Source organism: Rutidosis leptorrhynchoides, chromosome 7 (genome assembly GCF_046630445.1).
Source record: "Rutidosis leptorrhynchoides isolate AG116_Rl617_1_P2 chromosome 7, CSIRO_AGI_Rlap_v1, whole genome shotgun sequence".
In the NCBI taxonomy this organism is placed as follows: Eukaryota; Viridiplantae; Streptophyta; class Magnoliopsida; order Asterales; family Asteraceae; genus Rutidosis; species Rutidosis leptorrhynchoides.
The window spans coordinates 317,068,146-317,078,944 of record NC_092339.1 but is presented as its reverse complement, the minus strand read 5'-3'; the positions used below and the strand labels follow the sequence as shown (position 1 = coordinate 317,078,944).

At 36.1% G+C, this 10,799-nt stretch overlaps 1 protein-coding gene across 1 annotated transcript; it reads right to left on the bottom strand.

Moving 5' to 3' along the window:
* Window positions 1-1,732: 1,732 nt before the first annotated feature.
* LOC139860214 (uncharacterized) lies at window positions 1,733-3,863 on the bottom strand. Its single transcript, XM_071848985.1, has 2 exons — window positions 3,734-3,863; window positions 1,733-2,952 (listed from the first exon to the last, which is right to left on the bottom strand). Exons 1-2 carry the CDS (start codon window positions 3,861-3,863, stop codon window positions 1,733-1,735), a joined length of 1,350 nt encoding a protein of 449 aa, XP_071705086.1.
* Window positions 3,864-10,799: the final 6,936 nt, after the last annotated feature.

Sequence of the window (10,799 nt, the reverse complement as noted above, 5' to 3'; positions counted from 1 at the left end):
CAATAGGTTGACTTTCCTGCTCACTCGTTCAACTCTTTATTCCGAGGAATAACTCTCTCTCTACTTACTAAGGTGACTTTCATAGCCCCACTCTTATTGCTATAGCACTTTTTATACTTACTGGGGTGAGACACATGCTGCTTTTATAATATAAACAACTTAGACACAAGTACGAACCTAAACTGTACTATGACTAGCTTATGCTACTAAGACCCCACAGTGATATTTTTTAATTGCTTTCAGGATAAGGCATTCTTAATTATTGGGGGTAGGCCTATCGGGAGTAACGTCCCAGATACATTTGACCGTGATGTCTTTGTATTACTTAATAATGATTTAAACATGGTGATAAGGTACTGCCAACTTATCATCGGGGCAACAAAACAAACGTTTAGTCTAAAATATCACGAATCAGTACTACTTTTGGATCTGCGAGATCTACTTTTTGATCCTGCGGGAGATCAACTTTACAACTAAATCTTGTGGTCTAAAAACAACGATAACTACTTTTGATAAACCTATGAACTTCACTCAACCTTTTTGGTTGACACTTTAGCATGTTTTGTCTCAGGTGCTGTTTGATTCAAGATTTCTTATCTACTACTTATGTGATGCTACTTGGACTTAGGATCAAGAGATATCGCATTTATTACTTCTGCATATGAACAATTACTTTATCGTTATTTCCATTATTGTAACGACATTTCATTTTCCGCTGCGTACTCAATAAAGTTAAATTTTCTCATTTAGTATTGTTCTCGTATTATAATATGTTGGTTTATTTGATATTAGTAACGTTTCTTCCAGACCCTATTGGGAGGACATTACAGTACCTTTGAGTCATAGGAGCTTCGTCCCAGATTATTAGTCTTGCTTCGTGCATTAGGGTAGCCAAATGTGTTTTCTGTTTTATACCGCAGGTACTATTTTCCATGAGCTCAAGTGGGATAACAAATCGGTTGTGTGCAGTTCGGCCCCCGGGTAGTAACAATGAAGCGATTCCTGCATTTTTCCGTTGTTATGTATTGTTAAGGCAGTCTAAACAACACACCAACGTATTATTTGTATGATGTTTGTAGAATGAAAAAATGATATAATAAAAGAGGCTCTAAGCTGGTTTTAGACATACTGATTCCTATTTTTTTTTAAAGTCCTACAAATAATTCCAGGGAAATTTTTAAAAAAAAAAATAGTATATGATATAATAAAAGAGGCTGTATGGTGGTTTTAAACATACTGATTCAGGATAGTTTTTAAAAAACTGCCACAAATAATGTTGGGGAAAAATTTTAAAAAAAAGTAGATAAAAAAAAGAAAAGAAAAATACCTGATGATGCAACTGCTAGAACAATCATTTTCTCAGATCTGAGTTTTGTTAGAATAGTATTGTATAAAAAAGTCTTCCCAGTCCCGCCTGGGCCATATAAGAAATAGAGCCCGCCTTCCTGATTTGTTACAGCTTTGATTAGCCGTTCATATAGTGTGAGTTGTTCAGGGTTAAGAGACCTGAATAGGTTGTCATGCAAGGTCTTCATTTCCTTGATGTTGTAATTTAACTATTCTCGAATCAAGCGATTGTCCAGTTGGGTTAGCATAGATGGGTCAGGCTGTGGCAGAGTCGGGAAATCAGAGAGTGACTTCCCGTGTTTATGCAAAACTCCCTGTATTTCTACCAAACAGTAATTTTTAATCTGAGAATCGGTTAGGGTCAAATCTGGGAAGTTGAAGATTTTTATTTTTTATGAAGAATGTCGTCTGCTAAATCTTCCCAGTGTTGTTCCCATAGCGCTAGTGGGTTAGTTATGTTGCAAAAGAGTAACATGGTTACAAATAAATCGCGAAGTTGTGCACCTGAAGCCCAGAGTTTTGCTTCAGAAATAGCTTCTGTCCATTCCCTATTATCGTGGAGTAAACCATATGCGAAGCAAGCGTCTTTGAATGTGGGGTGTAACGTGCCGTCAACTGCACGGAGTTCTTCAAATGAGCGTGGTCCCTTTACAATGTTTAATAACATTCTTAGATAGTAACATTCACCTGACGCTGGATTAGAATAGACAATACGACCAATTGAGGGTCTCAGCTTTCTGGGGGCCCATTCTTTTGCATCATTATTCCAGACATTCTCTTTAGGGATCTTTGAGTATGTAAGGTTTCGGGCTTTTGGATCTTGTTTATTAAGTTTAAACCATTGGGTGAACATGGTTTCTTTGATGCTTCGCCTTTGAAGCAGGGCCGGAAGATGTTGCAAATCATGTAGAGTGAGTGACTGTTGGTTTGGTAGATGATATGATAGCTTAATCACGGATGGCTTAGAGAAGTGGATGTCGTAAGAAAAATAATCTCCAAGCAGCCTCACACAGAGATAAATAACGGCAATCCAAATAATTCTTGATTTCATCAACATCAATAATTTTTCCGGAATGTATGATGAGTTATGTGTGGGTAGTACGTTTTCCTGTATCACAATTGTAGCTCGGTCCGGCCCTTTATTTAAGTATTTGAATAGATACTTAATCGCGAGAGATCTATTACACCACTCGACATTTATATGTGCGTTGTATCTGATCAACAGATATCTATTGTAAGGAACGACAAAGCTATTGTCAAGTGTGCTTTTACCTTTAGTAACATTGACACCGTTGTTGCGACGTCTGTAGTTAGCGTACCCGTCTTCATCGATTGTGGTTTCGGCATAATATGACTTAGGGAAATGCTTTGAACATTGGTTATCAATCATACATGGGGCATCCTTATGTTTACGACCGCAAGGGCTGTGTAACATGTACTCGGTGACAGCCTTGTATCCTTCGGGATCGTGTGCCTCGTTAGGAATTTCGGACGATATGAGATCGTTGATGTCTTCGGGCGTCTTGCATTTGTATGCACGGGTCAACCAGATTAAGATATGGACATGCAGAAACCCACATTTTTGGAACTCAATAATATGTATACCTGCCAGTAGACAATTCACGGGTCATTATAGTAGCATATGTGTTATTACAAAGTTGGGACAATCATATTACAATAGGCATTACTCTCAAAATTTACAAATAATTATTTAAATCCAGTATGTTGTAGGCAAGGTGGACAATTTTAGGGATTATTTATCTCCAATGTTAGAACTTATGGTCATCCTTATACATGTGCAGGTTTTTAAATAATTTTTAAACTAATTAGTATGATTCAAGTATTATCTAATAACTGGCATTTTGACAAATACACAAAATATATAGACCTGCGAGTAGACAATTCAAGGGTCATTAACATAAATAACATCTCATTTCCTGTTTCTTATTATTCATGTAAGTAGATTATATAAAAACACGTATTTAATGAATCAACGGACATTTTCTTGAAGTCGTACTGCAGGAAAATCAAAGGTGATTTGGGAGGGAAAAAATTGCATAAAGTATAAGTTCTATGCTTCTTAAATGCTACTTCATTAAGTACTCTTCTTTAATTAGCTAATTTATTTATATTCATATATAAACATATATACATTTAATGGCATATACCTTAGGAAAAATTATATTATACAATAAAATAAATTTGATCATGGTGCAGGCAGTTTAGACGTGTGTAGTTATAGCATGTATCATCTATGGCAGAAAGAATCAGTTAACTACTCCAGTACCGTATGTAAATAGGTAAAGAAGTTGGAGGGTGTGGCTAACCTGTAAATCAGTTATGCACATGTTGATGCTAAAATTTGGGAATGATGTGTATATAATACCTGCTTCGCATGTCCTGAAGATGTTTCCTTTCATTATATCGTTCATGAGGTTGTCTAGCTTCTGCTTGAAGATTCTGGCTACAATTTCCGGATGGTCGGGCGCTCGTTGGCCCTCGATAAAGCATAACATACCTTCTATTTCAGGCCATTTTGTAACACCGGCCAATTTTTTTTTTAAAATACACAGCGGAAGACTTTATTAACAAACACAATATAAGTCACGTCATTACATTAATCTGAGTAATTAGGTTTAAGTTTACACAACGGTGTTACGTTATTACAAAACATTATTTATACAAAAGTCCACATCAGAGTTGGGTTATCAAACATGTCTTCTGCAACAGTACCCATCCCGACTAGCAATACCTAAACCTGCAAGGGGAGAATATGTGGGGGATTAGCGCACCGCTAAGTGAATGGAATCTATCTAACAGATATAGCTTAAGCCACACACAAGCTATATACTAACAACAATACTTGCTAACTACCAACTAGCATATAATAAGACAATATGAGGATCGGCGGCTTGTACGAGCACACGACTCTGAACTGATCGGGCCTGAGTCTACCGATAGTCTCTGCTACTAAATTCACAGTATAGTTATCCAGATGCAGGGGGTGCATCATTCACACTATACTTCATAATCAGTAGCCTATGGACCCAACCTCCCCTAAGCACGGTTGACCTCATACGGACTCTGTAACGACCCGCACTTTTTCGATCATACTATACTTATAAGATTAATATTTACATAAATTAAACCTTACCAACATGATAAGTAATCCAAATTGTTGAGACTTATATTTCCGAAAAGAGTTTTATACAACGTTTGACCGTCTAGTTTGACCGATGATATCACGAACCATACAATATATGATAATTATACGTTTGTGTATATATATGTATATATACATATTTAACATGATTAAGGAATGTTTTAATACCTCATTTTATATTAATAACAACAAGTTATATGTGTATTTTGAAACTACTAACTTAAGTTTTCAAAACGATAACAATACGTAACGTTATTTGACATATATACTTAAGACTTATAATGTTATACATATATTGTATAAGTAATGTATTTAATTACTTTTAAAGAACTTAAATACATAAAATCATATAAGTGTATTCACAAAAGATAGCTATATTTGAATCCTCATTTCATTTTTCACAAAATTTCTATACGTATACCTAGAGTATTTGTACTCGTATCATACCTAGCTCCTATACGTATTTACTAATAGTAAATACACATCAAAATCACCACCTAACCAGCCATTATTCATGCCCTTAGAGCTAGGTAATTACTTTTGGATGATTACTTGACTAATTACAAAAATACAAACTAAAATTTTGTCATGTTATCCTTAAAGATCACATTTTTAGGAGTATATATGTATCATCATTTTTGATTCATTTTTACTTCAATCTCTTAACTAAAAACACACACTCTTTCTTACTCTCTAAACTCCATAACAATCCAGCAAAGTTCCATAAAGATCTAGCTTCAAAAACCATACTAAAACACCATAAGAAAACCATACAAAAACACTTCAAGAAAACCCTCCAAGAACACCAACTTACTTCCAATCTTTCATCCACTTCTATCACCCTTGTGATTCTAGCTTCTTACTTCTCTCTTACAGCAACTTCATCCAAGGAACTTGAGGTAGAATCTATGTTCATAACCTTATTCGATTCATATATATATAGCTATCTTATTTTGTGGTACAAAAGTTTAACAACAAGAACATAGTTTGAATGTTTTCAAACTTGTTTGCAAACTAAATAGATCCTTCTAACTTAACTTTTAAAATACTTCAAGACCTGTAATATAACTTATGTATATGCTAATTTAACAAGGTAAAACTTGGTTTTTCAAAGTATAAGTATTTTTAGAAAAATGGTCATTAAATGATTTTGTTGTAACAAAAATGTTTAACTTCATATGTTTCACTAATGTTTCACTTATGCCGTATGATTTTGAATACAAACCAAGGTATTTACAGTTCATAGTCTTAAAGAAGAACTCGATCCAAGAAGATGGCAATTTGAATCAACGAAAACGGATTTGTAACGAAGAAACTATGACCGAAACAAAATTGGTTATCCTAGATCATTTCAACTACGGGATCAATTGGAAAAAAATGATATAAATCACATATTTCTAAGATAACATGATATTTTATATATATGTACTTATAATTCAATTTTATATGGTTCAGGATCACCCGTAAACAACACGAGAAGATTAATCATAAGATCCCATGATTGTACGCAACACGTCATTTGACAACACCGGTACTTTATGTACGCAACACGTCATTTGACAACACCGGTACCATGGGTCAAGATTAATCTCGACCAATACATATACGATGGGGTTTTATTTATTTCGTTGGGAGTTTTGTTTATTGCGGGTATATTAAACATCTAAAAATGAACCATTAAAAATTGAATTACTAACATCGGAATGCTAACTACGGACTAAGGAAATATTCAAAATATTAAAAGTATAACAAGTATATATATATATAACGTTTGTTTTAAAATGAAAACATATTGATATATTATATATGGATAGGTTCGTGATATCAACCGGAAGACCGAGTCAAAATATATATATCATCAAGACAAGAGTGAGTATATAAATCCCTTTTGAACTCTAAATATTTTTGGGCTGAGAATACATGCGCTGTTTTTATAAATGATTTACGTTATGGACACAAGTAACTGAAAAATATATTCTACGTTGAGTTGTACCACTGGCATACTTCCCTGTAGCTTGGTAACTAATATTTACAGCGGTATTGTAAACGCGAATCCTGTTGATAGATCTATCGGGCCTGACAACCCCAACCGGACTGGACGACCAGTATTCAACGGTTGCACAGTACTTCGTTTTGTGACTACACTTGGTACGGTGTAGTAAGATTTCATATTAAAGGGAATATGCGACGTGAAAATGTTAAGTATGGTTACCAAGTGCTCAACCACTTAGAATACTTTTATTAAACTGTTTATATACGAAATCTTGTGGTCTATATATATATTGCTGCCGGCATTAAACCTATATCTCACCAACTTTATGTTGACCTTTTTAAAACATGTCTATTCTCAGGTGATTTCTAAAGCTTCCGCTGCATCATGTTGGATCTAACCAGGATCTTGCGTACGCATGTTTGTGTCAAAAATAAAACTGCATATCCGAGATGTTGTATTGTAAAATATGCTAGAAACCGTGTTGTTGTCATCATTTGTAAAGTTTGTAAGTCGAAGATTATCGCTAAACGTTAATCTTCTTTTTATTGTCTTAAGCTTGTAACAAAAATAATGGTTATGGTTTGTAATGTATAATATATGCAGTTTTCTTTCAAAAATGTCTCATATAGAGGTCAATACCTCGCAATGAAATCATACGTTATCTAACGCGTTCTTATGGTTAAGGACGGGTTATGACATGTGGTATCAGAGCGTTGGTCTTAGCGAACCAGGTCTGCATTAGTGTGTCTAACCGAGAAGCCGTTAGGATACATTAGTAAGTCTGGACTTTGACCGGGTCTGATTTAAAAAAAAAAAACCATTGCTTATCACTGTTGGTTAAAATTTATATGTAAATATTATATAAGTACTAATGGGTTAGTTGTTGTGTGATAGATGTCGAGCTCAAAAATTGTTATCACAATCAACGACTCCGAATCAGAATCTTCAGATGGCGTTCCAGTCATTAACCTGTCCGATGACGAAAATGATATCCTTGGGGAAGACTCACAAATTCCGGATGAACCAACTATAGAAATATCGGAAAGTGAACCCGAGGAGGAAAGTGAACCCGAGGAGGAAAGTGAACCCGAGGAGGAAAGTGAACCCGAGGAAGAAATACAGGAAATTACAAAAGACGAGTTCGAACTAGGAAAGAAACGAAAGGCTAATGAATTAGAAAATCCAAATCCCGAGTTTAATGAGAATGATGTGGCACCAATTCCACTCAACACTACCACCCCTATCCCCGCTATTCCTATTAGTGCTATCCCCGCATCTAGTTCTTCGGCTCCTCAGCCAAAACGTAGGGAGACAGCTAGGATTCGCGTTGGGGGATTCCCTGGACATAAATGTTTTGGGAAATAGACCAAATGATGCGCTGCCGTATTAAACCATGGAACCGAATAATGTTTTGTATAATATTAATAGTGTGGTTTGCTTAATGTTCGATGTAAGATAAGCATATGTAAAATATTGAAGTATGAAATGCAATAATTTTCCATGGTTAAGTATTATTTAGATTGTAGTAATTGATTCTGTACTAAGCTATTAAGTATGAACATTAACGGGTAGGTACTACCCAAGATATAATTATAAAACGCTAATAAGAAGAAAAGGCTTTTATAATAATACCTAGTTCATATTATTAATAAGCTATAATGTACTATAAATACACACTACATCTATAATAATCCATGTGAATAATTATTTTCTTTCATTAGGAAATGGCGCGATTGAATCGAATGACGGAACAAGAACTCGAGGAACTCATCAACCAGCGAGTGAACGACAGAATGTTATGGGTTGAGGCTGCAAGAGCTGCTGCAGTTAATCCAAATCCTCGTGTAGGATGCTCCTACAAGACGTTCCAAGCTTGCAAGCCATCATCATTCAGTGGAACGGAAGGACCTATCGGTTTAACCCGATGGATAGAAAAGATGGAGACGGTGTTCAAAATCAGCGGTTGTGATGAAAAAGACATGACCAAGTTTGCATCGTGCACTTTACAAGATAGTGCACTCACATGGTGGAAGAATTATGTGAAGGCGGTAGGAGGAGATGTAGCTTATGATACTCCATGGGAAGAATTCAAAGCAATGATAATCACCGAGTATTGTCCAAGGAATGAGGTTATTAAGTTAGAAGATGAGTTACGAAGTTTGAAGGTGGTTGGTACTGAAATCACCAACTACAACCAGCGATTCATGGAATTAGTTTTGCTATGTCCTGAATTGGTTCCAACCGAAGCACGGAAGATTGAAATGTACAAAGGTGGTTTGCCCAAAAAGGTCAAGGAAAACGTTACAGCATCGAAACCTAAGACAATTCATGAAGCTATAACCATGGCAAACGAGCTAATGGATCAGGTCATTTTGGACAAGAAAGCATTCAATACTGAGGTGAAGGTATTGGGGAACAAGAAAAAGTGGAATGGAAGTTATGATCGAGGTAACCAACAACAACCTTATAAGAAACAAGAAACCACAAAAGGTGCGAGTAGTGGTTCAGGTTTTGGTTATAAAGGACAAAGTCCTTTATGCAACCGTTGCCACAAACATCACTTTGGTTACTGTAGTGTGTTATGCACCAAGTGTAATCGACAAGGTCATCTTGCGGAAGATTGTAAGGCTCTCGTTACAAATGGCAACAAGACTCCTGCTACCAACGCAAATAGAACTGCTTTGGCTAACGTTACTTGTTTTGGGTGTGGAAAACAAGGTCACTATAAGAGCCAGTGCCCGAATCAGAATGGCGGACCTGCACGTGGAAGAGCGTTTGTTATTAATGCTAGAGAGGCACGAGAAGACCCGGAGCTTGTTACGGGTACGTTTACCATTAATAACTTATCAGCATCTATTTTATTTGATACTGGCGCCGATAGAAGTTACGTGTGTATAAATTTTTACACTAAATTGAATTGTTCATCATTACCTCTAGATGCTAAGTACATGATTGAGTTAGCTAATGGTAAACTAATTAAAGCCGATAAAATTTGTCGTGATTGTGAAATAAATCTAGCCGGAGAAACGTTTAAAATCGACTTAATACCCGTAGAATTAGGAAGTTTTGATGTAATAGTTGGCATGGACTGGATGTCCAAAATAGGAGCGGAAGTTGTTTGTGCCAAGAAGGCAATTCGTATTCCTGGTAAGGATAAAATGCCGGTGATGATTTACGGAGAGAAGGGTGATTCAAAGCTAAAACTCATTAGCTGTTTGAAAGCCAAGAAGTGTTTAGAAAAGGGATGTTACGCTATTTTAGCACATGTTAATAAAGTCGAAAAGAAAGAAAAGTGCATCAACGACGTGCCTGTGGCAAGAGATTTTCCTGAAGTTTTTCCGGAAGAATTGCCGGGATTACCTCCATTTAGATCGGTAGAATTTCAAATAGATTTAGTACCAGGAGCTGCACCAGTGGCTCGTGCTCCATATAGACTTGCACCGTCCGAGTTAAAAGAACTTCAAAGTCAGTTAAAAGAATTACTGGACCGTGGATTCATACGACCGAGTACTTCACCGTGGGGAGCTCCAATTTTGTTTGTTAAGAAGAAAGATGGATCTTTTAGGATGTGTATAGACTATCGTGAATTAAATAAGTTAACTATCAAGAATCGGTATCCACTACCGAGAATTGATGACTTATTTGATCAATTGCAAGGATCATGTGTTTATTCAAAAATCGACTTAAGATCGGGCTATCATCAACTACGCGTCAAAGAAGAGGACATTCCGAAAACTGCTTTTCGGACACGTTATGGTCATTACGAATTTTTGGTTATGCCGTTTGGATTGACGAATGCGCCAGCTGTATTCATGGACCTCATGAATCGAGTTTGTAGTCCGTATTTAGATAAGTTTGTTATCGTTTTCATTGATGATATTCTTATCTATTCCAAAAGTGAGCAAGAGCATGAAGAGCATTTAAGGTTGATACTGGAGTTGTTGAGAAAAGAACAACTGTATGCTAAATTTTCTAAGTGTGCTTTCTGGTTGAAAGAAGTGCAATTTCTTGGTCACGTTGTTAATAGCGAAGGAATTCAGGTTGATCCAGCAAAAACTGAAGCTATTGAAAAATGGGAGACTCCTAAGACACCAACGCAGATACGCCAATTTTTGGGTTTAGCCGGTTATTATAGAAGGTTTATTCAAGATTTTTCCCGAATAGCTAAGCCGTTGACAGCATTAACGCAAAAAGGGAAGAAATACGAATGGACCTCGGAGCAGGAGAACGCATTTCAATTACTGAAGAAGAAGTTAACTACGGCGCCTATTTTATCGTTACCAGAAGGGAACGATG